The sequence below is a fragment of the Symphalangus syndactylus genome, chromosome 17 (assembly GCF_028878055.3).
Source record: "Symphalangus syndactylus isolate Jambi chromosome 17, NHGRI_mSymSyn1-v2.1_pri, whole genome shotgun sequence".
NCBI classification, from domain to species: Eukaryota; Metazoa; Chordata; class Mammalia; order Primates; family Hylobatidae; genus Symphalangus; species Symphalangus syndactylus.
Genome location: NC_072439.2, coordinates 10,503,664 through 10,529,040, shown reverse-complemented (window position 1 = coordinate 10,529,040; position 25,377 = coordinate 10,503,664). Strand labels below are relative to the sequence as shown.

The window sequence follows — 25,377 nt, the reverse complement described above, 5'->3', positions numbered from 1 at the left end:
TGTGTTGTTGAGAGGAAAATAAAATCACAAGGCAGAGGGTCACCACGGTGAGCAGCTGGCACCCGGGGGGGAGATGTGAAAAATGGAGCTAAACCATGGCCAGGCCTGCAGTTCCCCCACTTCCGGAGGCCGAGGTGGGAGGATCCCTTGAGCCCGGGAGGTCAAGGAGGCTGCAGTGAGCTATGATTGCACCACTGCACTCCAGCCTGGATGAAGGAGAAAGACCCTGTCTGTAATAAAACAAAAACAAAGGGACCGGGCACGGTGGCTCATGCCTGTAATCCCAGCACTTTGGGAGGCCGAGGCGGGCGGATCACCTGAGGTCAGGGGTTCAAGACCAGCCTGGCCAACATGGTGAAACCCCGTCTCTACTAAAAATACAAAAATTAGCTGGGCGTGGTGGTGCGTGCCTGTAATCTTAGCTACTCCAGAGTCTGAGACAGGAGAATTGCTTGAAACCGGGAGGTAGAGGTTGCAATGAGAGGAGATCGCGACACTGCACTCCAGCCCGGGCAACAGAGTGAGACTCTGTCTCAAAAAAAAAAAAAAGAAAGAAAGAAAAGAAAGAAAGAAAGGCATGGGCGCGGTGGCTCATGCCTGTAATCCCAGCAGTTTGGGAGGCAGAGGCGGGTGGATCACTTGAGCCCTGGAGTTCAAGACCGGCCTGTGCAACATGTCAAAACCTGTCTCTACTAAAAATACAAAAAAACTAGCTGGGCGTGGTGTGCATGCGTGTAGTCCCAGCTACTCCGGAGGCTGAGGTGGGAAGATGGCTTGAGCCCAGGAGGGGAAGGTTGCAGTGAGCCGAGATTGTGCCACCTCACTCCAGCCTGGGCAATACAGCGAGACCCTGTCTCAAAAAACAAAACCAAAATAAGCCAGGCATAGTAGCTCACGCCTGTAATCTCAGCACTTTGGGAGGCCGAGGCGGGTGGATCACGAGGTCAGGAGATCGAGACCATCCTGGCTAACACGGTGAAACCCCGTCTCTATTAAAAATACAAAAAGGCACAGCAGCTGCACGCCCCGTGGCTCCAGATCTCTTCGTCTTTGCAGCATATCCCGAGTCGCTCAGCGCCAAAGGACCTCAGCAGCCATGTCAAAGCCTGATAGTGAAGCCGGGACTGCCTTCATTCAGACCCAGCAGCTGCACGCAGCCATGGCTGACGCATTCCTGGAGCACGTGTACCGCCTGGACGTTGATTCACCGCCCATCACAGCCCGGAACACTGGCATCCTCTGTACCATTGGCCCAGCTTCCCGATCAATGGAGACGTTGAAGGAGATGATTAAGTCTGGAATGAATGTGGCTCGTCTGAACTTCTCTCATGGAACTCAGGAGTACCACGCGGAGACCATCAGGAATGTGCGCACAGCCACGGAAAGCTTTGCTTCTGACCCCATCCTCTACCGGCCCGTTGCTGTGGCTCTAGACACTAAAGGACCTGAGATTCGAACTGGGCTCATCAAGGGCAGCGGCACTGCAGAGGTGGAGCCGAAGAAGGGAGCCACTCTCAAAATCACGCTGGATAACGCCTACGTGGAAACGTGTGACGAGAACATCCTATGGCTGGACTACAAGAACATCTGCAAGGTGGTGGAAGTGGGCAGCAAGATCTACGTGGGTGATGGGCTTATTTCTCTCCAGGTGAAGCAGAAAGGTGCCGACTTCCTGGTGACGGAGGTGGAAAATGGTGGCTCCTTGGGCAGCAAGAAGGGCGTGAACCTTCCTGGGGCTGCTGTGGACTTGCCTGCTGTGTCGGAGAAGGACATCCAGGATCTGTAAGTTTGGGGTCGAGCAGGATGTTGACACGGTGTTTGCGTCATTCATCTGCAAGGCATCTGATGTCCGTGAAGTGAGGAAGGTCCTGGGAGAGAAGGGAAAGAACATCAAGATAATCGGCAAAATCGAGAATCGTGAGCGGGTTTGGAGGTTTCATGAAATCCTGGAGGCCAGTGATGGGATCACGGTGGCTCGTGGTGATCTAGGCATTGAGACTCCTGCAGAGAAGGTCTTCCTTGCTCCGAAGATGGTGATTGGACGGCGCAACCGAGCTGGGAAGCCTGTCATCTGTGCTCCTCAGATGCTGGAGGGCGTGATCCAGAAGGCCCGCCCTACTGGGGCTGAAGGCAGTGATGTGGCTAGTGCAGTCCTGGATGGAGCCGACTGCATCATGCTGTCTGGAGGAACAGCCAAAGGGGACTGTCCTCTGGAGGCTGTGCGCATGCAGCACCTCACTGCCCGGGAGGCAGAGGCTGCCATCTACCACTCGCATCATCTGAGGAACTCCGCCGCCTGGCGCCCATTACCAGCGACCCCACAGAAGCCACCGCCGTGGGTACCGTGGAGGCCTCCTTCAAGTGCTGCAGTGGGGCCATAATCGTCCTTACCAAGTCTGGCAGGTCTGCTCACCAGGTGGCCAGATACCGCCCACGTGCCCCCGTCATTGCCGTGACCCGGAATCCCCAGAAAGCCAGCTCGTCAGGCCCACCTGTACCGTGGCATCTTCCCTGTGCTGTGCAAGGACTCAGTCTAGGAGGCCTGAGGATGTGGACCTCGGGGTGAACTTTGCCATGAATGTTGGCAAGGCCCGAGGCTTCTTCAAGAAGGGAGACGTGGTCATTGTGCTGACCGGATGGCGCCCTGGCTCCGGCTTCACCAACACCACGCATGTCGTTCCTGTGCCGTGCTAGACCCCAGAGCCCCTCCTCCAGCCCCTGTCCCACCCCCTTCCCCCAACCCACCCATTAGGCCAGCAACGCTTGTAGAACTCACTCTGGGCTGTAATGTCGCACTGGCGGGCTGGGACACCAGGGAAGATCAGCGCCTCACTGAAACATGGCTGTGTTTGCAGCCTGCTCTAGTGGCACAGCCCAGAGCCTGGCTGCCCATCATGTGGCCCCACCCAATCAAGAGAAGGAGGAGGAATGCTGGACTGGAGGCTCCTGGAGCCAGATGGCTAGAGGGTGACAGCTTCCTTTCCTGTGTGTGCTCTGTCCAGTTCCTTTAGAAAAAAAATGGATGCCCAGAGGACTCCCAACCCTGGCCTGGGGTCAAGAAACAGCCAGCGAGAGTTAGGGGCCTTAGGGCACCAAACTGTTGTTCCATTGAAGCCGACCCTGGCCCTGGTCCTTACTTGCTTCTCCAACTCCGATTCGCACCTGTCCCCGCCCTCCACTCAGCTGTCCTGCAGCAAACACTCCACCCTCCACCTTCCGTTTTCCCCCCACTACTGCAGCACCTCCAGGCCTGTTGCTAAAGAGCCTGCCTGTATGTCAATAAACAACAGCTGAAGCAAAAAAAAAAAAAAAAAAAAAAAAAAAAATTAGCGGAGCGTGGTGGCAGGCGCCTGTAATCCGAGCACTTTGGGAGGCTGAGGCAGGCAGATCACAAGGTCAGGAGATCGAGACCATCCTGGCTAATACAGTGAAACCCCGTCTCTACTAAAAATACAAAAAATTAGCCGGGCGTGGTGGTGGGCGCCAGTAGTCCCAGCTACTCGGGAGGCTGAGGCAGGAGAATGGCGTGAACCCGGGAGGCGGAGCTTGCAGTGAGCCAAGAGTGCGCCACTGCACTCCAGCCTGGGCGACAGAGCAAGACTCCGTCTCAAAAAACAAAACGGAAACACTGAACTCCCACTGAGGGCTGGAGAGGGGGCCAGAGGAGTAAACGCTCGCAAAGACTGTGGATGATGCCTGCACCAGGAAGTGCTCAGGAATCACCTAGGCACCGCTGAGCGCCGGCACGCCTGCCACATTTTTTTTTTTTTTTTTTTGAGACGGGGTCTCACTCTGTCGCCCAGGCTGGAGTGCAGTGGCGCGATCTCGGCTCACTGCAAGCTCCACCTCCCGGGTTCACGCCATTCTCCTGCCGCAGCCTCCCGAGTAGCTGGGACTACCGGTGCCCGCCACCACGCTCGGCTAATTTTTTGTATTTTTTAGTAGAGACGGAGTTTCGCTGTGGTCTCGATCTCCTGACCTCGTGATCCGCCCGCCTCGGCCTCCCAAAGTGCTGGGATTACAAGCGTGAGCCACCACGCCTGGCCTACACCTGCCACATTAACTTAATTATGTGAAACTAGGTTTTACAGGCCAGAAACCAGAAAGGACATGTGGGATCCCTTTGTAGAAAGTGGGGAAGGGGGCCGGGCACGGTGGCTCACGCCTGTCATCCCAGTACTTTGGGAGGCCGAGGTGGGCGGATCACCTGAGGTCAGGAGTTCAAGACCAGCCTGGCCAATATAGTAAAACCCCATCTCTACTAAAAATACAAAAATTAGCCGGGTGTGGTGGTGCATGCCTGTAATGCCAGCTACTTGGGAGGCTGAGGCGGTAGAATCACTTGAACCCGGGAGGCGGAGGTTGCAGTGAGCCGATATCCCGCCACTGCACTCCAGCCTGGCAACAGAGCAAGGCTCCATCTGAAAACAAAAAAGAAAAAAAATGCAATGTGGGGAAGTCACTTCTCCTCCATTGCCCTGGCTCTGCTGCCCCCTGGTGGTGGCTTACTCCAGAGATGCCCGAGAGACTCTATGGAGCATTCTAGTTTATTATTATTATTATTTATTCATTCATTTATTTATTTTTGAGATGGAGTTTCACTCTTGTTGCCCAGGCTGGAGTGCAATGGAGTGATCTTGGCTCACTGCAACCTCCGCCTCCCGGAATTCAGGCGATTCTCCTGCCTCAGCCTCCCGAGTAGCTGGGATTACAGGCGCCTGCCATCACACCTGGCTGATTTTGTATTTTTAGTATAGACGGGGTTTCTCCATGTTGGTCAGTCTGGTCTCGAACTTTAGACCTCAGATGATCCGCCTGCCTTGGCCTCCCAAAGTGCTGGGATTACAGGCGCGAACCACCGCACCGGCATATTTTTTTTTTTGAGACAGAGTCTTGCTCTGTTGCCCAGGCTGGAGTGCAGTGGCATGATCTCGGCTCACTACAGCCTCCGCCTCCCAGGTTCAAGCGATTCTCCTGCCTCAGCCTCCCATGCGCCATGACGCCAAGCTAATTTTTTTTGCATTTATAGTAGAGATGGGGTTTCACCACATTGCCAGACTAGTCTTGAACTCCCGACCTCAGGTGATCTGCCGGCCTCGGCCTCCCAAAGTGCTGGGATTACAGGCGTAAGCAACTGTGCCAAGCTTGGACCATTCTATTCTATTTTATTTTATTTATTATTATTTTTTAATGGGGGGGGGTCTTGCTATGTTGCCCAGGCTGGTCTTGAACTCCTGAGCTCAAGTGATCCTCCTGCCTCAGCCTCCCAAAGTGCTGAGATTACAGGTGTGAGCCACCACGTCCGACCTACTGACCATTTTCAACACCCAATCACACAGCCAAGGAACATCAAACACATTCTACAAAACAGAGGAATGTTTATTGTGCCAGATGCTGGAGAATGTGGCTTTGGGCAGCTGAGGTGACCCGGGCAGCCCTTCTCAGTGGGTCCTGCTGGCCGGGTCCGGGTCCCGGGGGTGGGGATAGGGGTGGTCCTCAGAGCGTTGGATGATGGAGTTGATCCAGTTTACAAACTGTGCCACCGGGGCAAAGGCGTCGGGGTAGAGCCCTGAGGCGCATCCTCCCCGGACGAAGGAGGCGATTCCGTGGATTAGCCCATTGCAGACCAAGGGGCTGCCGGAGTCCCCCTGTGGAGGCAGACGAGGTGGGGAAGCTGGACTGGGAGGCCCTGCCCACCTGCCCGCCGCCTGTCAGGGTTGGGAAGTCCCTCCTAGGGTCTAGCCACAGTGCCTGTTGCTGCAATCCGGGCTGGGAGCAGGTGGGGAGCAGAGGGACACCCAGGGCACGTACAAGGCAGACGCCGGCCCGCCGGCCCCTCACGAGAGTGCAGACATTGCTGCGGCGGCAGAGGGACGTCACCACCGTCACGTTGAGCTCCTGCAGGACGCTGGCGATCCCACGGTCCCTGCCCCGAAGGCCCCAGCCCATCGCCAGGCACTGCACCCGGTTGCCCACGCGGCGGCCCTGGGCCGGCAGCTGGGCCACCTGCACGTTGGCGTTGATGGTGGCTGACCCGTTGAGCTGTGGTGGTGGGGACAGATCATCAGCGTGTCACACGGGGCAGTGATGATGACCCTCCCCTCTCTGGGCCTCAGTTTCGCCATCTCAGGTTCCACTGTGGTTCTGGGATCTTGCAGAGCAGGACACCCACCCCGCACTCTGCTTCCCAAGGCGAGCCTCAGTTTCCCCATCTGTAGAGTGGGAGCCATCACTAAGGCTCAGGGTGCTGGAGGTTGTCCCTGGATGTGGCTTGAGTGCAGGAAGCAGTAGGTGCTCAATTAACAAAAAAAAACTACAGCCGGGTGCGGTGGCTCACATTTGTAAGCCCAGCACTTTGGGAGGGCGAGGCAGGAGGATCACTTGAGGCCAGGTGTTCAAGACCAGCCTGGGCAACGTGGCAAAGCCCCACGTCTACAAAAATTAAAAAAAAAATTGCCAGGTGCCGTGGCTCTCGCCTATAATCCCAGCATTTTGGGAGGCTGAGGTGGGCCAATCAAAAGGTCAGGAGATCAAGACCATCCTGGCTAACATGGTTAAACCCCGTCTCTACTAAAAATGCCAAAAATTAGCCAGGTGTGGTGGCGCACGCCTGTAATCCCAGCTACCTGGGAGGCTGAGGCAGGAGAATCACTTGAACCTGGGAGATGGAGGTTGCAGTGAGCCGAGATTGTGCCACTGCACTCCAGCCTGGGCGACAGAGCGAGACTGTCTCAAAAAAAAAAAAAAAAGAAAAAAAAAATTAGGCGAATGTTGCCGGGCACGATGGCTCACACCTGTAATCCCAGCACGTTGGGAGGCTGAGGTGGGCGGATCACCTGAGGTCAAGAGTTCAAGACCAGCCAGGCCAATATGGTGAAACCTTGTCTCTACTAAAAATACCAAAAATTAGCCTGGCGTGGTGGCGGGCACCTGTAATCTCAGCTACCTGGAGGTTGAGGCAAGAGAATCACTTGAACCTGGGAGGCGGAGGTTGCAGTGAGCTGAGATCATACTGCTGTACTCCAGCCTGGATGACAGAGCGAGACTCCATCTCAAAAAGATATATCTATATGGTGTGGTGGCTCACGCCTGTCATCCCAGCACTTTGGGAGGCCAAGGCAGGCGGATCACGAGGTCAAGAGTTTGAGACCAGCCTGACCAACATGGTGAAACCCCTTCTCTACTAAAAATACAAAAATTAGCTGGGTGTGGTGGTGTGTGCCTATAATTCCACCTACTCGGGAGGCTGAGGCAGGAGAATGGCGTGAACCCGGGAGGCAGAGGTTGCAGTGAGCAGAGATTGTGCCACTGCACTCCAGCCTGGGCGACAGAGGAAGACTCCGTCTCAAACAAATAAACAAATATATATATATATATATATATATATATATATATATATATATATGTGTGTGTGTGTATATATATATGTGTGTGTGTGTGTGTGTGTATATATATATGTGTGTGTGTGTGTGTGTGTATATATATATATGTGTGTGTGTGTGTGTGTGTGTATATATATATATGTGTGTGTGTGTGTGTGTGTGTGTGTGTGTGTGTATCAGCCGGACGTGGTAGACGTGGTGGACGTGGTGGTGGCACTTGTGGTTCCAACTAACCCCCATTCCAAGCTGAGAGGATGGCTTGAGCCCAGGAGATGGAGGCAGTAGTGAGCTGCGATCGTGCCACTGCACTGGGTGACAGCTATGAGAAAACTTAGTGACAGGGAAACTCTCCTTCTAACCCTTCCTAGGGAGGAATCTTTTTTTTTTTTTTTTTTGAGACCCAGGCTGGAGTGCAGTGGTGTGATGTCATCTCACTGCAATCTCTGCCTCCAGGGTTCAAGCAATTCTCATACCTCAGCCTCCTGAGTAGTTGGGATTACAGGCACCCGCCAGTATACTTGGCTAATTTTTTTTTTTGTATTTTAGTGGAAACAGGGTTTCACCATGTTGGTCAGGCTGGTCTCGAACACCTGACCTCGTGATCCACCCGCCTCAGCCTCCCAAAGTGCTGGGATGACAGGCGTGAGCCACCGCGCCCAGCGCCCAGGGGATAACCAGAACTGCAAGCCGCTGACAGGGGTGGAAAGGTGGGGACTTTTGCCCCTTCTCCCAAAGACAGAGGCGGCCCCTGCCCTCGGCCACAGGGCTGGCGAATGGACAGACACAAAGAATCTCAGTAAGTTTGTTGATTGACAGCAGATCGGGGCTTCCCTGCACGATCTCATTTAATCCGTCAACAGCCCATGGCGGGTATTTTCCCGTTTCACAGAGGTGCAGCCCGAGGCACGGAGCGGGGATCACCCAGCCGGCGATTTCACCCCACGTCCCCACGAGCGTCCCCGACGCGCCCCTCCGTCGCCGCCCCCACCCTCCCCAGGCCTCTGGCCTCGGCCCCCGCGCCCCCCGCCCCGCCCGGCGGCACCTGGAGAATCACGATGTCGTTGAGGAAGTTGACGGGGTCGTAGCCGTTTTCGAAGATGCCCTGCACCGCGAACACCTGCCGGGTGGGCTCCCGCCACCGGAGGTTGTGGGCTCCCAGGACCGCCCGCACCGTGCGGAAGTTTCTGCCCGGGAGCGAGAGGCGGAGGTGAGGGGCGGCCTTGGGGTCAGGGCTCGGCCGCGCCTTGTGGTCCCCACCCCGCGACGGGCCCGAGGGGGAGGTGCTTGAGGACCGACCCCCTGGAGCAGCCCCCCGGGCCCGGCCTCCCCCGACCCACCTCGCAGACCTGGACGCGGGGTCCCAGCCGGGCGCGCGCACTCCTGGCTACTCACACGTTCCCCACGCAGTGCGCGGCCGACATGACGAAGTTGGGCGCAATCAGGGTGGCGCCGCAGAAGTGGCCTCCACGCCGCTGCAGGGACACCATGAAGGGCCACGCGTGGGGCCGCGCTCGCCGGCCCCCCACAATCTCCGAGGCCAGCGCGGTGCCTGGGGACACAACGGTGGCAGGTGCTGAGTGCCTGCCAAGGAGCCTGTCCCTTCCCGGCCACAGGGCCTCTGGATCCCCCACCAGGAACCCACGGGATCCCCCACCAGGAACCCACGGGATCGGGGCTGTTCGCACCCCAGCTGTTCAGATGAGGAAACTGAGGCACGGAGAGGCAAAGGGACCTCCCCACGGTGCCCCTCCAAGGCACAGCCAGACCTGGACTTGAACCCAGAGAGCGCCCTGCAACCTCCCCCCCGTTTTCAAACCCCAACTCTGGGGTCCTGGTGGTGGCTTCACCACTCAGAACCTCAGTCTCTTCTGGTCCCCTTGTCCCAGCTGGCACCTCCCCTGTGAGGATGAGGGACCCACACTGGTGGGGCCCACCACGGAGAGGTGGGAACAGAACCCGGGGAAAGAGGCAGCAGCGGGAGGATGGACGCAAAAACTCACCCCCCAGCAGCAAGGCCAGCACGACACAGACGAGGAAAAGACAGGCGGGTCGTCGGCTGAGGGTCATGGTGGGGCTGGGGCTCCGGGGTCTCTGCCCCTCCGTGCCCGCCCGGCTCCTCTTATAGCCCTGTGCTGGGAGGCCGTTGTATTGCCCCACGGCCGGCCGGCGCCCCCCACTTCCTCTCCCCTGGCACAAGGCGTTGATGAAAACGGGGAGAAAGGGGACAAGAGGCTGGAGTTGGCTCCAGTGGGGCCTCCAGACAAAATTCAGGATGCACAATCGCATTCGAGTGTCAGATAATCAACGTGGGTTTTTTAATTTATTTTTTTGGAGACAGAGTCTTGCTCTATCGCCCAGGCTGGAGTGCGGTGGCGCCATCCCGGCTCACGGCAACCTCCGCCTCCCAGGTTCAAGTGATTCTCCTGCCTCAGCCTCCTGAATAGCTGAGATTACAGGCATGCAGCACCACACCCGGCTAATTTTTGTATTTTTAGTAGAGAAAGGGTTTCACCATGTTGGCCAGGCTGGTCTTGAACTCCTGACCTTAGTTGATCTGCCTGCCTTGGCCTCCCAGAGTGCTAGGATCACAGGCGTGAGCCAGTGCGCCTGGCTAATTTTTTGTATCTTTAGTAGAGATGGGGTTTCACCGTGTTGGCCGGGCTGGTCTCGACGTTTGTTTTTTTATCTAAGTCTGTTCCAAATGAGGCCCAGGATATACTTGCCCGAAATTCAGATTTAACTGAGCATCGCTATGTTTTTGCCAAACCTGCCAAACCTAGACCTGAGGGGCTTGATGGGGGTGGCCTCGCCTGCCTCAGTTTACCCAGGGCCCTGTGATACCGGCCACATGCAGCGGTGTCACCTGCCTCAGTTTACCCAGGGCCCTGTGATACCGGCCGCATGCAGCTGTGTCACCTGCCTCAGTTTACCCAGGCTCCTGTGATACCGGCCGCATGCAGCGGTGTCACCTGCCTCAGTTTACCCAGGGCCCTGTGATACCGGCCGCATGCAGCGGTGTCACCTGCCTCAGTTTACCCAGGGCCCTGTGATACCGGCCGCATGCAGCGTTGTCACCTGCCTCAGTTTACCCAGGGCCCTGTGATACCGGCCGCATGCAGTGGTGTCACCTGCCTCAGTTTACCCAGGGCCCTGTGATACCGGCCGCATGCAGCGGTGTCGGGCACTCACTGCACAACAGGCACTTCTCTGGTCCTTCCCAGGGTTCCTGTTTGGGAACTGAGGCACGTCAAGGGCCTCTCCCAGGAGCTGTGAGTGTAACCCAGGCCTCTGGGACCCGCAGCTGGACGGAGATCTGGGGCTGGCTCACTCCAGCCACTCCCTGAACCTCAGGGCTCATTCTTGGGGCCCGGCCTTCCATCCTCTCCTCGGCTGTTGCCTCCAACGGGGAACTCACTCTCACCCAGGCTCACGCTCAGTCCCTGGACACCAGCTGAGGCTCTGACAATCTCTCCCACCCTACTGCCTTGGTGAGCTTCCCCGCAGCCCTCCCCGCCTGAGGCAGGGGCTGGGCGGGCATGTGGCAGGGCTGCTGGAGAGAGAATTCCTGCCCAGGCCGGGAGGCCGGAGTGAGGATGTCCATTAAAGCCTGAGGGCTTCCGCCTGGAGGAACTGGCAGGGGAGCTGGAGCCCCAGCCGCGGGAATGGGATTCCCGGGACCCAGCCCCGGGCTGCAGGCCCCGTTCCTCTTCCCATCTCCCCCACGATGTTCCAGCTGCAACGGCCGGGCCAAGGCTGTCGCAAGAACCAACGTCCTCCTGGCTCCAGGATAAGGGGAGGGGAAGGGAACCAACGGGCCTGTCTCCAGGAACAGGCGGGGTGAGGGCACCCGGGGACACGCAGAGCCTGGGCCGGCCTGGAGTTCTGACGTGACCACAGGCAAGTGGACCCCCATGGCTCTCAGGGTAGGGGGGCAATGGCCCTGCCCTCCCAGAGCCTGGCACACAGCAGGTGCTCAGTCCATGTCTGCCCTGTCCTCAGCTTAATCAGACACACACTACCCTGCCTTCTCCCCTCCCCTTTTGGCAGGGTTCCCACTTTGCTGCCTTAACATCACCATAGTGCACTTAGTATGCCCCTGCTGTCTACACAGCCCTGTTTCAAGTCGGGGGTGGGGGGAGTTCGGGGGTGGGGGGAGTTCAGGGGTGGGGGACGCCATATCTTTGGCGGGGGCTTGGCCTCCAGCATGTAAATCAGACTTGGCTTCAGCTGCATTTATTGAGCACCAGCTGTATACTACATTCGCATGTGCAGTCATTGTTAAGTGTGCCGAGGCTGGGTTCATATCCTGGGTCTGGGGTGGCCATTTGGCCACTGTGTGACTTCAGGCCTCTGAAATAAACTCTCCGTGACTCAGTTTCCTCCTCTGTAAAATTATAATCATAGGATCCATCACATAAACCTGTCACGAGGATGAAATATGTTCACGTTCGTGAAGTTCTCAGCTAACAAAGTGTTGTCTGGCCGGGCAAGGTGGCTCACGCCTGTCATCCCAGCACTTTGGGAGGCCGAGGTGGGCGGATCACCTGAGGTTGGGAATTCCAGCCTGACCAACATGGACAAACCCCGTCTCTACTAAAAATACAAAATTAGCCGGGCGTGGTGGTACCTGCCTGTAGTCCCGGCTACTCGGGAGACTGAGGCACGAGAATTGCTTGAACCTAGGAGGCGGAGGTTGCAGTGAGCGGAGATCATGCCACTGCACTCCAGCCTGGGTGACAAGAGCGAAACTCCTTCTCAAAAAAAAAAAAAAAAAAGAAAAAGAAAAAAGAAAGTGTTGATTTGAGAGCTGGTTCACCATTAACTGTGGCAGGGAAGGTAGGGTTATGTTCACCGCGGGTACAGACTCCAAGGGGGAGGTGGGGTCATCTGGGAGGCCAGGAGATTGCTAAGACTACAGTGACCTGCAGGTGTTCATATGTAAAGAGTCACTGAGGACACACCTGGGCAACACAGCCAGACCCCGTCTCTACAAAAAAACAAGAAAATAGCTGGGTGTGGTGGCACCTGTAGTCCCAGCTACTCGGGAGGCTGAGGTGGAAGGATCACTTGAGCCCAGGAGGTTGAGGCTACAGTGAGCCAAGATTGCACCACTGCATTCCAGCCTGGGCGACAGAGTGAGACCGTGTCTCAAAAATAAATAAGTAGGCCGGCTGCAGTGGCTCACACCTGTAATCTCAGCACTTTAGGAGGCTGAGGTGGGTGGACCACCTGAGGTCAGGAGTTCGAGACCAGCCTGGCCAACATGGTGAAACCCCATCTCTACTAAAAATATAAAAATTAGCCAGGCGTGGTGGTCTGTGCCTGTAATCCCAGCTACTCCAGCGGCTGAGGCAGGAGAATCGCTTGAACCCCGGAGGCGGAGGTTGCAATGAGCCAAGATCACACCACTGCACTCTAGCCTGGGTGACAGAGCGAGACTCTGTCTCAAAAAAATATTAAAAAGAAAAAAAAAAAAAAAAAACACCAGCCAGGAGCTTCATTTCTTCTCTGCATGTGTCCTGGAGCGGGTCGTCCCCTCTCCGTGGCTAGTGCCTCCTTCTTGTGGTCACTTGCCCGTCTCTGAGCTGGACTGTGAGTCCCACCTCTTCCCCGCCTTGGACCTCCCCTCTGGCCACCCCCCCAGTTCATTCCTCATGCTTCCACCAGGGGACTCCTCCGTTGCCTACCCCTCCTATGAGAAATAGCACTCCAACCCCATCACCCCTCCCCTGCACGCACACCCCTCCCCTGCCTGCCCTCCTCCCCGTCCCCTGGCCTCTAGCCCTCAGGTCTCTGCCCGGACTGTGCCCCCTGCCTGGCAGCCCTTCAGATGTTTCTGTTCACACCTTGGTATGCAGCTCTGGCACTGCCACCTCCTCCAGGAAGCCCCCCAGGGTGCTTCCCCATCCCCATCCCCCTCCTCAAGGAGCCCTGAGCCGGCAGGGACACATCTGGAGCCCTGAGGGCCCACGTGGGCTTCTCGCCAGTTCTAGGAAATGTCTGGGGTGACTCCATTTTCCACATGAGGAAACCGAGGCGCGGAGATGAATAACAACCTGCCCAGGGCCACCCTGATGGGGCCGGGTTAGAACCCATAGCCACGAGCATCCAGGAGAGAGACCCCCTGCGACCTGGGCCCCCATCCCCTGCCCAGACTCCCCCCATCCTGAGTTTGGGGCTCGGGGACTTGAGCCCAGGGGACCTCTGGGCAGTTCTCCCTCCCCTCCCTATGCGGGAAGGACAGACAGGAGCCAGGGGGAGTTTCAACGTTTATTGAAGTCACGGTGGGGTGAGGTGCAGGGTCGGCCTGTCTCCCGGAGCCCCGTGGGAGGGAGTGTGGGGGGACGGGTGGGGCCGTCCCGGACGCCACAGTGTTTGGGGAAGAGCTGCTTCTGTCCAAAGATCCCCCTCGAGGGTTTGAAGCCGGGCTCGGGGTCCCGGCCAGCGCTGTGGGAGGGGCAGCTCAGGGGAGGCCCTCAGCCTCCACGCGGCGCAGCACGGAACGGATCCAGTCCACATAGAGGGCTACCCGTGCGAAGAAGTCGGGGAAATGGCGGGTGGCACATGCCCGGATCACGAAGGAGTCTACTCCCTGGATGACGCCGTCACAGATCAGGGGGCCACCTGAGTCTCCCTGGAGGACGGGGACAGCCAGTCACCCATCAGGGGCCACCTGAGTCTCCCTGGAGGATGGGGACGGCCAGTCACCCATCAGGGGCCACCTGAGTCTCCCTGGAGGACGGGGACGGCCAGTCACCCGGGCTGGCCCCAGGCAGCCAGGAAGGGGGCTGGGGTGGCCACAAGCTGTTTCAGAAAAAAATGCTTCCAATCTGGAACTTTCTCTCTTTCTGTCACTTTCTTTTTTTTTTCTTTTCTTTCTTTCTTTCTTTCATTCTCTCTCTTTCTTTCTTTCTTTCTTTCTTTCTCTCTTTCTCTTTCTTTCTTTCTCTTTCTTCTCTCTCTCTTTCTTTCTCCTTTTGTTTTGTTTTGGTTTTTGTTTTGTTTGAGACAGAGTCTAGCTCTGTCACCCAGGCTGGCGTGCAGTGGCGTGATCTCGGCTCACTGCAACCTCTGCCTCCCAGGTTCAAGCGATTCTCCTGCCTCGGCCTCCCAGGTTCAAGTGATTCTCCTGCCTCGGCCTCCCGGGTTCAAGCGATTCTCCTGCCTCGGCCTCCTGAGTAGCTGGCTGTCTGTCTCGAGACAGGGTCTCGCTCTGTTCCCCAGGCTGGAGTGCAGTGGCACAATCATAGCTCACTGCAACCTGGAACTGCCCAGGCTCAAGCGATCCTCCTGCCTTAGCCTCCTGAGTAGCTGGGCCAACAGGCTCACATCACCACACCCAGCTAATATTTAAATTATCTGTAGAGATGCCATCCGGCTATGTTGCCCATAGCAGGACTCCTGGACTCCTGGACTCAAGCGATCCTTCCGCTTCAGCCTCCCAAAGTGCTGAGATTACAGGCGTGAGCCACCATGGCTGGCCTGGAATTTTCTTTAAAATGTGTGAGCACCAGCCAGGCACAGAGGCTCACATCTGTAATCCCAGCACTTTGGGAGGCTGAGATGGGTGGATCATTTGAGGCCAGGAGTTCAAGACCAGCCTGGTCAACATGGAGAAACCTCATCTCTACTAAGTAAATACCAAAACAATTAGCCAGGCACGGTGGCAGGTACCTGTGCACCCAGTTACTCAGGAAGCTGAGGCAGGAGAATACCTTGAACCTGGGAGGCGGAGGTTGCAGTGAGCTGAGATCTCACCACCACACTCCAGCCTGGACAACAGAGTGACACTCCATCTCAAAAACAAACAAACAAAAAGTGTGAGCAGGGAGGGGCTGAGGTCATTCGTAGGAACTGGGCATTTATGGGCCTCCCTTGGATACCTGGATTCCTGGACTCTGGAAGGGACTGCCGGGTGAGGGCGGATGGGTCTCCCACACCTTCCTGTGGTCCTAGAGGGGAGTGGGGGGCAGGGAACCCCCAGACCCACCCAGGCAGCCAGGTACAATGTGAGCACCCCCACCCCCCTGAGCCTGCCCGTTGGGTGTTGGGTGTGCCCGCCTTCCAGGTGGGGGACTGAGGCACAGCATGAAGCCACACAGCTAGGAGGTGGCGTGGAACCCTGGCTGCCGCTCTCCTCCCCTCAAGGCAGCCCGGTGCCTGGGGTGGGGACGAGGTTACTTACGAAGCAGATGCCGGCGCCGCGGCGAGGGACGAAAGTGCAAATGTTATGTGGCCGGCACAGGAAGGTGACCACGGTGACATTGAGCTCCTGCAGGACCTGGGCTGGGGGGTCATGGGTGCCCACGCGGCCCCAGCCCATGGCCAGGCACTGGGTGCCGTGGGGCACTGGCTGGTCCTGCTGTGGCAGCTGGACTGTGGCGACGGAGGCACTGAGGTTGGCCGGGCTGCTCAGCTGGGGCAGAAGGCAGGCGGCGGCAGTGAGACGCTGCTCCCAGGTCACGGTGGCCGCCCGGGCCGCCCTCCCACCACACCCACCACCTCAAAACGCCGCTGCGCATGCCGCTGTCTCTGCCTGGGCCCCAGGACCCCCTTTGTCCCATTTGTCACTATTGTATTCATTCATTTTCTTTCTTTCTTTCTTTTGAGATAGAGTCTTGCTCTGCCACCCACGCTGGAATGCAGTGGTGTGATCTCGGCTCACTGGAACCTCCCCCCAGAGCCTTCCCGTCGGGTGAGGTGGCCAGCCTGGTCTCAAACTCCCGACCCCAAGTGATCTGCCTTCCTCAGCCTCCCAAAGTGCTGGGATTACAAGTGTGAGCCATAGTGCCCGGCCATTCATTCATGTTTCCTTCCTTCCTTCCTTCCTTCCTTCCTTCCTTCCTTCCTTCCTTCCTTTTCTTTCTTTCTCTCTCTCTTTCTTTCTTTCTTGCTTTTTCTTTCTTTCTCTTTCTTTCCTTCTCTCTCTCTTTCTTCTTTCTTTCTTATTTTTTTATTTTTATTTTTAGATGGACTTTCGCTCTTGTTGCCCAGGCTGGAGTGCAATGGCCTGATCTCGGCTCATTGCAACCTCTGCCTCCTGGGTTCAAGCAATTCTCCTGCCTCAGCCTCCCAAGTAGCTGGGATTACAGGCACACGCCACCACGCCCAGCTAATTTTTGTATTTTTAGTAGAGACGGGGTTTCCCATATTGATCAGGCTGGTCTCAAACTCCTGACCTCAGGTGATCCGCCCACCTCAGCCTCCCAAAGTGCTGGGATTACAGCCACCGCCCCTGGCCCATTCATCCATCTTCAAAGCACTTTTTTTTTGAGATGGGGTCTTGCTCTGTCGCCCAGGCTGGAGTGTGGTGGCATGATCACAGTTCACTGTAGCCTTAACCTTCTGTGCTCAAGTGACCCTCCCATCTCAGCTCATGAGTAGCTGGGCGTGTGCTGCCATGCCTGGTTGATTTTTAAATTTTTCTTTTGTAGGCTGGGCGCGGTGGCTCTCTCCTATAATTCCAGCACTTTGGGAGGCTGAGGAGAGCAGATCACTTGAGGTCAGGAGTTCGAGACCAGCCTGGCCAAAGCGGCAGAACACCGTGTCTAGTAAAAATACAAAAATTAGCCAAGCATGTTGGTGCATGCCTGTAATCCCAGCTACTCAGGAGCCTGAGGCAGGAGAATTACTGGAACCCGGAAGGCAGAGGTGGCAGTGAGCGGAGATTACACCACTGCACTCCAGCCTGGGTGACTGAGTGAGACTGTCTAAAAAAAAAAAAAAAATGTCTTTTATAGAGATGGGGTCTCACTAGGTTGGTCAGGCTGCTCTCAAACTCCTGGCCTCAAGTGATCCTCCCATTCCAGCCTCCCAAAGTACTGGGATTACAGGCGTGAGCCACAGTGCCCAGCCCCAAGCACTTACTGAGCACCACCTGTATACCCAGTCCCGTTCTAAGCCACATGAGTCCAGTAATGAACAACGCAGACAAAAATCCTCTGCCCTGGGGAGCTGATCTTTCGGGGCGGGAGGAGGCCAGGAGGGCCCCATGAATGAGAGGGGCATGCGGTTCAGTGGAGAACAGTGAATCGGGGAGGGCTGTGGCTGTGCTCGCCACTTCCCTTGGGGTCAGAGGAGGCGCCGGAGGAGGCGAGGGCACCTGGCTTTCTGGGGGAACAGCACACCGGGCGGAGGCGCAGGCAGGGGAGAGGCGCGGGCAGGGGAGAGGCGCGGCCAGGGGAGATGCGCGGCCAGGGGAGAAGGAGCGGGCAGGCGAGAGGTGCGGGCAGGGGAGAGGCGCGGGCAGGGGAGAGGCGCGGGCAGGCGTGAGGCGCGGTCAGGGGAGAGGCGCGGCCAGGGGAGGAGCAGGCGGGCGAGAGGCGCGGGCGGGGGAGAGGCGCAGGGCAGGGGAGAGGCGCAGGGCAGGGGAGAGGCGCGGGCGGGGGAGAGGCGCGGGCGGGGGAGAGGCACGGGCGGGGGAGAGGCGGGGAGGAGGAGTGGCCTGGTGTCCAAAGAGCGGTCTCCCCCGGCCAATGTCACCAGACCCAGGCTTCAGCGGCCTCGGTGGTGGCCCGGTATACAGTGGGTGCTCAATGAATGCTTGCTGAAGGAACGGGGGTTCCGGAGCCCGCTGGCCGTGCCCCCCCGAGCCCTCGCGGCCCTGCCCGCCCACCTGGATGAGGAGAACGTCGTTGAGTTTGTTCTCAGCGTCGTAGTTGTTCTGAAACACTTGAGCCACCGAGAAGTGCTGCTGGGTGGGCTCCTGCGTCTGCACGTTGTGTGCTCCGAGCACCACGTTCACCAGGCGGTGCGGTCTGCGGGGGCGGGGTGGTCAGTCCTCGGCGCCCTGGACACTCGCCGCCCCCCACGACAGGCCCTTCCCGAGGCCGGCGGTGCAGCCGCAGACCCCTCCCTCGGCGACCCTGCCCCGGCTCTCCCCCCAGAACTGCCCACACGCGCAGGGCCTGGGGTCGGCAGACGGGGCTTAGCTGGGTCCTCCCCGGGCAGAGGGACAGTGGCCGGGCCAGGGCTGGAGGAAGAGGGCGGGGCGGGTGGACAGGGGTGTGGAGGCGGCGCTCACATGTCCTGCAGGCAGTGCGCGGCCGTCAGCACGAAGCTGGGGTGGATCAAGGTGCCTCCGCAGAAGTGGCTGCCCAGGCTCCCCCGCACCTGCAGGGAGGCCATGTAGGGCCGGGAGTGTGGCTGCGCCTCGTGCCCGCCCACGATCTCCGCAGCTCGGGCAGCACCTGCAGCGGGGGAGTCCAGGCGTCAGGGAGCCCCCAGGCTGCAGGGGAAGGGGGGAAGGCAGAGCAGCCCCTGGGCCTCTCTGAGCCTCCGTCTCCCCATCTGCAACCCCGTCAGTGCCTGCCGGAGGGTTATAATTATGACGGTTTCCAAAGGCGCCCTGGTGGCAGCTTTCAGTCCTGAGGGTCAAGAAGGCTTTTAAAACACAGAACGGGCGGCCGGGCGCAGTGGCTCACGCCTGTAATCCCAACACTTTGGGATGCAGAGGCAGGAGGATCACTTGAGCTCAGGAGTTCAAGACCAACCTGGGCAAAATGTTGAGGACCCCATCTCTACAAAAAATTTTAAAATTAGCCAGGCATGGTGGTGTGCACCTGTAGTCCCAGCTACTTGGGAGGCTGAGGAGGGAGGATCGCTTGAGCCCAGGAGGTCAAGGCTACAGTGAGCCGAGATCACACCACTGCTCTCCAGCCTGGGCAACAGAGCAAGACCCTGTCTCTAAAACAAAACAAAAAAAATTTTTTTAAAGAAGCAGAACAATTGGCCAGGCGTGGTGGCCCACGCCTATAATCCTAACACTTTGGGAGGCCGAGGTGGGTGGATCACCTGAGGTCAAGAGGTGGAGACCATCCTGACCAACATGGTGAAACCTCGTCTCTACTAAAAATACAAAAATTAGCTGGGCGTGGTGGCTTGCGCCTGTAGTCCCAGCTACTGGGGAGGTTGAGGCAGGAGAATCGCTTGAACCCAGGAGGCAGAGGTTGTGGTGAGCCAGGATCACCCCACTGCACCGCCTGGCAACAGAATGACACTCCATCTCAAAAAAAAAAAAAAAAAAAAATTAGCCGGGTGTGGTGGTTCGCACCTGTAATCTCAGCTGCCTGGGAGGCTGAGGCAGGAGAATCGCTTCAACCCAGGAGACAGGGGTTGCAGTGATCCGAGATTGCACCACTGCACTCCAGCCTGGGCAACAGAGTGAGATTCTGCCTCAAAAAAACAAAACAAAACAAAATTAAAAAAGAAGAAGTAGAAAAAAAAATCAGCCGACAAAGAGACCCATTTTGCAGATGAACAAACAGGTATTGCAAAAATCCTCCTCAAGTCAGGAGTTCGAGACCAGCCTGACCAACGTGGTGAAACCCCATCTCTACTAAGAATACAAAAACTAGCCAGGCATGGTGGTGTGTGCCTGTAATCCCAGCTGCTCCAGAGGCAGAGGCAGGAGAATCACTTGAGCCCAGGAGGCTGAGACTGCAGTGAGCTGAGATTGCACCACTGCACTCCAGCCTGGGCGACAGAGCAAGATTCCGTCTCAAAAAAGAAGAAAAAAGGCCAGATATGGTGGCTCACGCCTGTAATCCCAGCACTTTGGTAGGCTGAGGCGGGCGGATCACGAGGAAAGATCAAGACTATCCTGGCTAACACGGTGAAACCCCGTCTCTACTAAAAATACAAAAAATTAGCCGGGCGTGGTGGCAGGTGCCTGTAGTCCCAGCTACTCAGGAGGCTGAGGCAGGAGAATGGCGTGAACCCGGGAGGCGGAGCTTGCAGTGAGCAGAGATGGCGCCACTGGATTCCAGCCTGGGTGACAGAGCGAGATTCCGTCTCGAAAAAAAAAAAAAGAAAGAAAAAGAAAATCGCCCTCAGGATAGGGACCTGAGGGGGTCCATGCTCTCTTCTTCCTCTGATTCCAGCATCACTAACTCCTGGACCCTTTCACTCACTCACTCATTCATTCATTCACTCAGTCATTCATTCACTCATTCACTCACTCACTCATTCATTCATTCACTCATTCATTCGTTCACTCAGTCATTCGTTCATTCGCTCACTCATTCATTCCCTCATTCATTCGTTCGTGCATATTCACTGAGCGTTTGCTGAAGGCTGGGTGCTGTCCAGGAATTCGCCTGTTATAGGTAATTCCCAAAACAGCTCCTTGGGAGGGAAGGACTGGGTTTTGCCCATTTCACAGATGGGCAACTGAGTCAAACGGCCAGGGCTCCCCCTTGCCCTTGTCCTCCCCACCCCTGCAAGCGTTGGTCCCGAGCAGCGAGTGGAGTCTCCCCTGACCCTGCCTCAGTTTCCCCAGCTGTGCCAGGAGGGCTTTGGATGGACCTCGTGGTGGATATTTCCCCAGAATCCACCGGGGCCCGGAGGCTGGACGGACAGGCAGGTGGCTCACTCACCACTCAGCAGCAAGGCCAGTAGGACGGACGCCAGGGCAGGGCTGGGGGGCCAGTGAGCCATGGTGGGTCCAGGGTGCACCCACGGTCAAGCTCCTCTTATAGCCCAATGCCAGAGGCCGTTGAGTTGCCCAATGCCCAGGCTGGGTCCCCACTTCCTCCTTTTGCCTTGGGAGGCTGGGAGTCAGAAGGGACTCTGGGGAGGAGGCGGGGGCTTTGGGCTCAAGGTCCCGACCTTTGTGGGGGCGGGGAGGCTGGCTCTCACCCACCCAAGTCAGGGGTCCCTGTCCACGTGGGCAACATGGCCACAGCCCTCAGAGCAACACATGCCCACGTGCCACCCACAAGGAGAGGCCTCCCTGACGAGGTCCTCGTGGCCCCAGCAACGCCGGCCATGGCAGGTGTGTCCCATGGGTGGGTGAGCTGGAAACCGACAGACAGCAGGACATAGCAGGGGACAGGATGAGGAGCTGGGGAAGGCAGGGCCCCACCACGAGTGCCCTCAGTGCCTCACCTGAGGCCCCAGCGAACATCCCCCTGCCAGCTTTTGTCTGGGGGTTTTCTTCCCCCTTTAAGGCCAGGATTCTCAATCAAGGGGTGATTCTGCCCCCAGGGGACCCTGGGCGAGGTCTGGGAACACCTGTGACTGTCACGATGGGGGGGATCTCTCGGCATGGAGTGGGTGGAGGCCAAGGATGATGCCTAGCACCCCGCAGTGCCCAGGACGGGCCTGCCCCAGAGAAGGATCCGGCCCCGACATCCACAGGGCCCCAGAGAAGGATCCGGCCCCGACGTCCACAGAGCCCAGGGCAGAGACCCTGTGTTCATTATTTGGGGAAAAAAAATGGCCAGGCGCGGTCGCACATACCTGTAATCAGAGCACTTTGGGAGGCCGAGGCGGGTGGATCGCCTGAGGTCAGGAGTTCAAGACCAGCCTGGCCAACATGGCGAAACCCCATCTCTATTAAAAATACAAAAATTAGCCGAGCGTGGTGGCGGGTGCCTGTAGTCCCAGCTACTCGGGAGGCTGAGGCAGGAGAATCACTTGAACCTGGGAGGCGAAGGTTGCAGGGAGCCAAGATCAGGCCACTGCACTCCAGCCTGGGCGACAGAGCAAGACTCGATCTCAAAACATAAATAAATAAAAATTAAAAATAAAAAATGGAGTCCGGTCCCTGCTCACACCGGACACCAGAATAAACTCCCGATGGGGCGTACGGCATAAACCCGGGGGACCCCAGCTCCTGGGACTCGCCTCCTCTCTCCCTCCCACTCAGGGCGTGGATTTCAGTGTGTGCAGCCTCCTGGTACCTCAGCAGGGCAGAGGATCATGGGACGCGGAGTCTCTTGGGGGTCTGTGGAATCCTCTAACCCTGGGGTGATTCTGCCCCCAGGGGTCGCTGGGTGAGTTCTGGAAACATCCGTGGTTGTCACGACCTGGAGGGAGCTCCTGGCAGGGCCCAGCAGTGCCCAGGACGGCCCCGCCACAGAGACAAATCCAGCCCGTGTCTGCAGTGCCGGGAACGGGGGAAAGCCCAGGACAGAGGATAAAATTGTTTATTTATAACTGAACAGTTTAAACCTACAGTGAAATGGAGAGAAGCACTGAATGAACCTGGAGACCAAAAAAAAAAAAAGCTTTTTAACGTTTCATTTGGAAACGATTTCACGCTTACGGAAGTCCAAAGGGTCCAGACTCCCTCCCCGCCCCCCAAACTCCCTCCCCCAGCCTCCCTCCCCCAGCTTCCCTAAATTCTGTCCTCTTGCTCAACCCTCCAGGCCGTGATCGAAGCCAGGGCGCGAACGTTGATTCCAAATGGCCCCCTCTGCCCCAGCCCCCTGAGTATCACCAGCCGCCCTTCGCCGGGTCCTGGGTACACAAGCCGCCCATCTTCAGATGCCAGGGTCTCCTCCAGCGGGCGCAGTCCCTCTGCCCTCCCTCAGCCCTTGGGGCCGTTGAGGAGAGCTGGTGGTTGCTCTGCAGAGCGTCCCTCCGTGGGGATGGTCCTGGGTTGCCTCAGGGCTCAATGGAGGGAGTCCCGGGCATGGCGTGTGTCTGTCTCAGGCCCCCCCATCGGAGCCCACGGCTTCGGCCTGTCTCGTGCTGACGGTGATAATCTTGACCACGTGGTCAGGGCACCTGCCGGTTCCTGCGCTGTCCAGTTACTGTTTTCCCCTTTGGATTTTTTTTTTTTTTTTTTCCTGAGGCAGAGTCTCGCTCTGTCACCAGGCTGGAGTGCAATGGCACGATCTCAGCTCACAGCAACCTCTGCCTCCCGGGTTCAAACAATTCTCCTGTCTCAGCCTCCTATATAGCTGGGATTATAGGTGCCCACCACCACGCCTGGCTAATTTTTTTTTCTGTATTTTTACTAAAGACAGGGTTTCACTATATTGGCCAGGCTGGTCTCGAACTCCTGACCTCAGGTGACGCACCCGTAATCCCGCCAAAGTGCTGGGAACACAGGTGTGAGCCACTGCACCTGGCTATAATATTAATGTATATATTATAACATGTATATAACATATATATCGCTTCTCGGCCTTTTGGCTAAGATCAAGTGTAGTATATAACATATATGTATACATAAAATATATAACATGTATATTATTTATATTATATAATATATAATATTTTAAAATATACATATATATTTTTTGACACAGGGTCTGGCTGTGTCACCCAGGCTGGAGTGCAGTGGTGTAATCATGGCTCAAGCAATTCTCCTGCCTCAACCCCCCAAGTAGCTGAGACTGCAGGCACGCGGCCACCATGTCCAGCTAAAGTTTTTCTTTTTTTTTTTTTTGGTCGGCTGTTTAATTTTTCGTAGAAATGGGGTCTTGCTACATTGCCCTGGCTGGTCTTGAACTGCCAGCTTTGAAGGATTCTCCTGCCTCGGCCTCCCCAAATGCTGGGATCACAGGCATGAGCCACCGTGACCGACCTGATGCGTATTAAAGAAGTAGAGCTCTGGCCAGGCGCGGTGACTCATGCCTGTAATCCCAGCACTTTGGGAGGCTGAGGCAGATGGATCACGAGGTCAGGAGTTCAAGACCAGCCTGGGCAACATGGTGAAACCCTGACACTACTAAAAATATAAAAATTAGCCGGGTGTGGTGGCAGGCGCCTGTAATCCCAGCTACTTGGGAGGCTGAGGCAGGAGAATTGCTTGAACCCAGGAGGCGGAGGTGGCAGTGAGCTGAGATCGCGTCACTGCACTCCAGCCTGGGCAACAGAGTGAGACACAGTCTCAGAATAAAAGGGTTATTCTCATTCAACAAAAGTGCTGTTGGTTTCCCCCATGAGTCCATGCTGAGGCAAGCTGTTTGGCTTGGAGTCCTCAGTTTCCCCACCTGTAAAGGCAGGACAGTAATAGGTCCTTCCGCAGGGCAGCAGTGGGGGTCGACGGATTTGAGGTTTCTTGTTTTTTTTTTTACATGGAGTTTTGTTCTTGTCACCCAGGCTGGAGTTCAGTGGTGTGACCTTGGCTCACTGCAACCTCTGCTTCCTGGGTTCAAGCCATTCTCCTGCTTCAGCCTCCTAAGTAGCTGGGATTACAGGCGCCCACCACCACGCCCGAATAATTTGTTTTTTGTATTCGTAGTACAGAAGGGATTTCACCATGTTAGCCAGGCTGGTCTCGAACTCCTGACCTCAGGTGATCCGCCGGCCTCAGCCTCTCAGAGTGCTGGGATTACAGGCGTGAGCCATCATGCCCGGCCTTTTTTTTTTTTTTTTTTTTTTTTTAATAGAGAAGGGTCTTGCTATGCTGCCCAGGCTAGTCTGGAACTCCTGGGCTCCAGCGATCCTCCCCCACCATCTGGCCACCACCGAATTGTTAAGTGGGTGAATTGTTTGGTGTGTGTGAAGGACATCTCAATAAAGCTGCCAGCCAAAAAAAAAAGAAAAGAAAGAAAAGAAAGACACGTGCACACACTGCTGGATCTAGCACAGGCGAGAGCAGCCCAGGGGGCTGCCCCCGTCCTCCCTGTACGTGCGCTTCCCGTCAGGATCTGTTTCCACGCAAGGCTGATGCAGCCGGGTCCTGACCGGCACGTCCCAGCACCGTCCTGCGGCCCTGGGTCCTCCAGGCTCCCTGTGCGTCCTGGGGGGAGTCACGTGCCAAGGCGCAGAGACGGGCCGGGAAGGCACGGGCCAGGGCGACAGGAGCGCTGGGAACGGGTAGCAGGGAGGGCTCCGTGGAACACACTGGGGGCTTTGCAGGGGTCGGCCTGGGGGCGGAGGTAGTGGGGGCCCCTTCCTGTACCAACCGTGGGTGGCGCAACTGGTAACGGCTTCAGGGATCGCAGGTGGGGCCGCCCGGGGCCGAGGGGAGACCCAAGGGAGGGAGGGTATGTGGGGCTCAGGCCTGTGTCTGTTTCTCTCCCCGCCCTCTTTCTGTCTCCCTCTCTGTCTCTGTCTCCCTATATCTGTCTGTCTCTTTATCTCTGTCTCCCTTTTTGAAATCTATCTCTCTCAGCCTCTCTGGCTCTGTCTATCTCTGTGTCTCTGTCTGTCTCTGTCTCTCCATCTTTCTTTTCTCTTTTTTCTCTACTTTCTTTTTCTTTCTTTCTTCTCTCCTCTCCTTTTTCTTTCTTTCTTTTCTTTTTTTTTTTTTTCT

The 25,377-nt window shown here is 56.9% G+C and overlaps 2 protein-coding genes and 2 pseudogenes across 2 annotated transcripts; 2 read left to right on the top strand and 2 right to left on the bottom strand.

The window, feature by feature from the left end:
- The first annotated feature begins 1,014 nt into the window (after positions 1-1,014).
- On the top strand, positions 1,015-3,144 carry LOC129465505 (pyruvate kinase PKM-like; annotated as a pseudogene).
- Positions 3,145-5,361: 2,217 nt separating this feature from the next.
- ELANE (elastase, neutrophil expressed) lies at positions 5,362-9,475 on the bottom strand. The gene is made up of 5 exons (XM_055247678.2): positions 9,383-9,475; positions 8,775-8,931; positions 8,425-8,566; positions 5,812-6,042; positions 5,362-5,648 (listed from the first exon to the last, which is right to left on the bottom strand). Exons 1-5 carry the CDS (start codon positions 9,447-9,449, stop codon positions 5,442-5,444), a joined length of 804 nt encoding a protein of 267 aa, XP_055103653.2. The 5' UTR covers positions 9,450-9,475; the 3' UTR covers positions 5,362-5,441.
- Positions 9,476-13,639: 4,164 nt separating this feature from the next.
- PRTN3 (proteinase 3) lies at positions 13,640-20,825 on the bottom strand. Its single transcript, XM_055250089.1, has 5 exons — positions 20,759-20,825; positions 18,406-18,571; positions 17,998-18,139; positions 15,568-15,798; positions 13,640-14,016 (listed from the first exon to the last, which is right to left on the bottom strand). The coding sequence occupies exons 1-5, from the start codon at positions 20,817-20,819 to the stop codon at positions 13,846-13,848; spliced, it is 771 nt and encodes a 256-aa protein (XP_055106064.1). The 5' UTR covers positions 20,820-20,825; the 3' UTR covers positions 13,640-13,845.
- Positions 20,826-23,286: 2,461 nt separating this feature from the next.
- LOC129467172 (uncharacterized) lies at positions 23,287-23,456 on the top strand (annotated as a pseudogene).
- Positions 23,457-25,377: the final 1,921 nt, after the last annotated feature.

What these genes read in the sequence shown, in the direction of transcription:
- ELANE (XM_055247678.2), bottom strand. Translation starts at nt 9,449, where the DNA reads ATGACCCTCAGCCGACGACCCGCCTGTCTTTTCCTCGTCTGTGTCGTG. An exon ending in ACGACATCGTGATTCTCCAG is followed by an intron (nt 6,043 to 8,424) that starts GTGCCGCCGGGC and finishes CCACCACCACAG; the next exon opens with CTCAACGGGTCAGCCACCAT. An exon ending in GGCGGGCCGGCGTCTGCCTT is followed by an intron (nt 5,649 to 5,811) that starts GTACGTGCCCTG and finishes CTGCCTCCACAG; the next exon opens with GGGGACTCCGGCAGCCCCTT.
- PRTN3 (XM_055250089.1), bottom strand. Translation starts at nt 20,819, where the DNA reads ATGGCTCACTGGCCCCCCAGCCCTGCCCTGGCGTCCGTCCTACTGGCC. An exon ending in ACTGGCCTTGCTGCTGAGTG is followed by an intron (nt 18,572 to 20,758) that starts GTGAGTGAGCCA and finishes CCCCCGCTGCAG; the next exon opens with GTGCTGCCCGAGCTGCGGAG. An exon ending in ACGACGTTCTCCTCATCCAG is followed by an intron (nt 15,799 to 17,997) that starts GTGGGCGGGCAG and finishes CTTCTGCCCCAG; the next exon opens with CTGAGCAGCCCGGCCAACCT.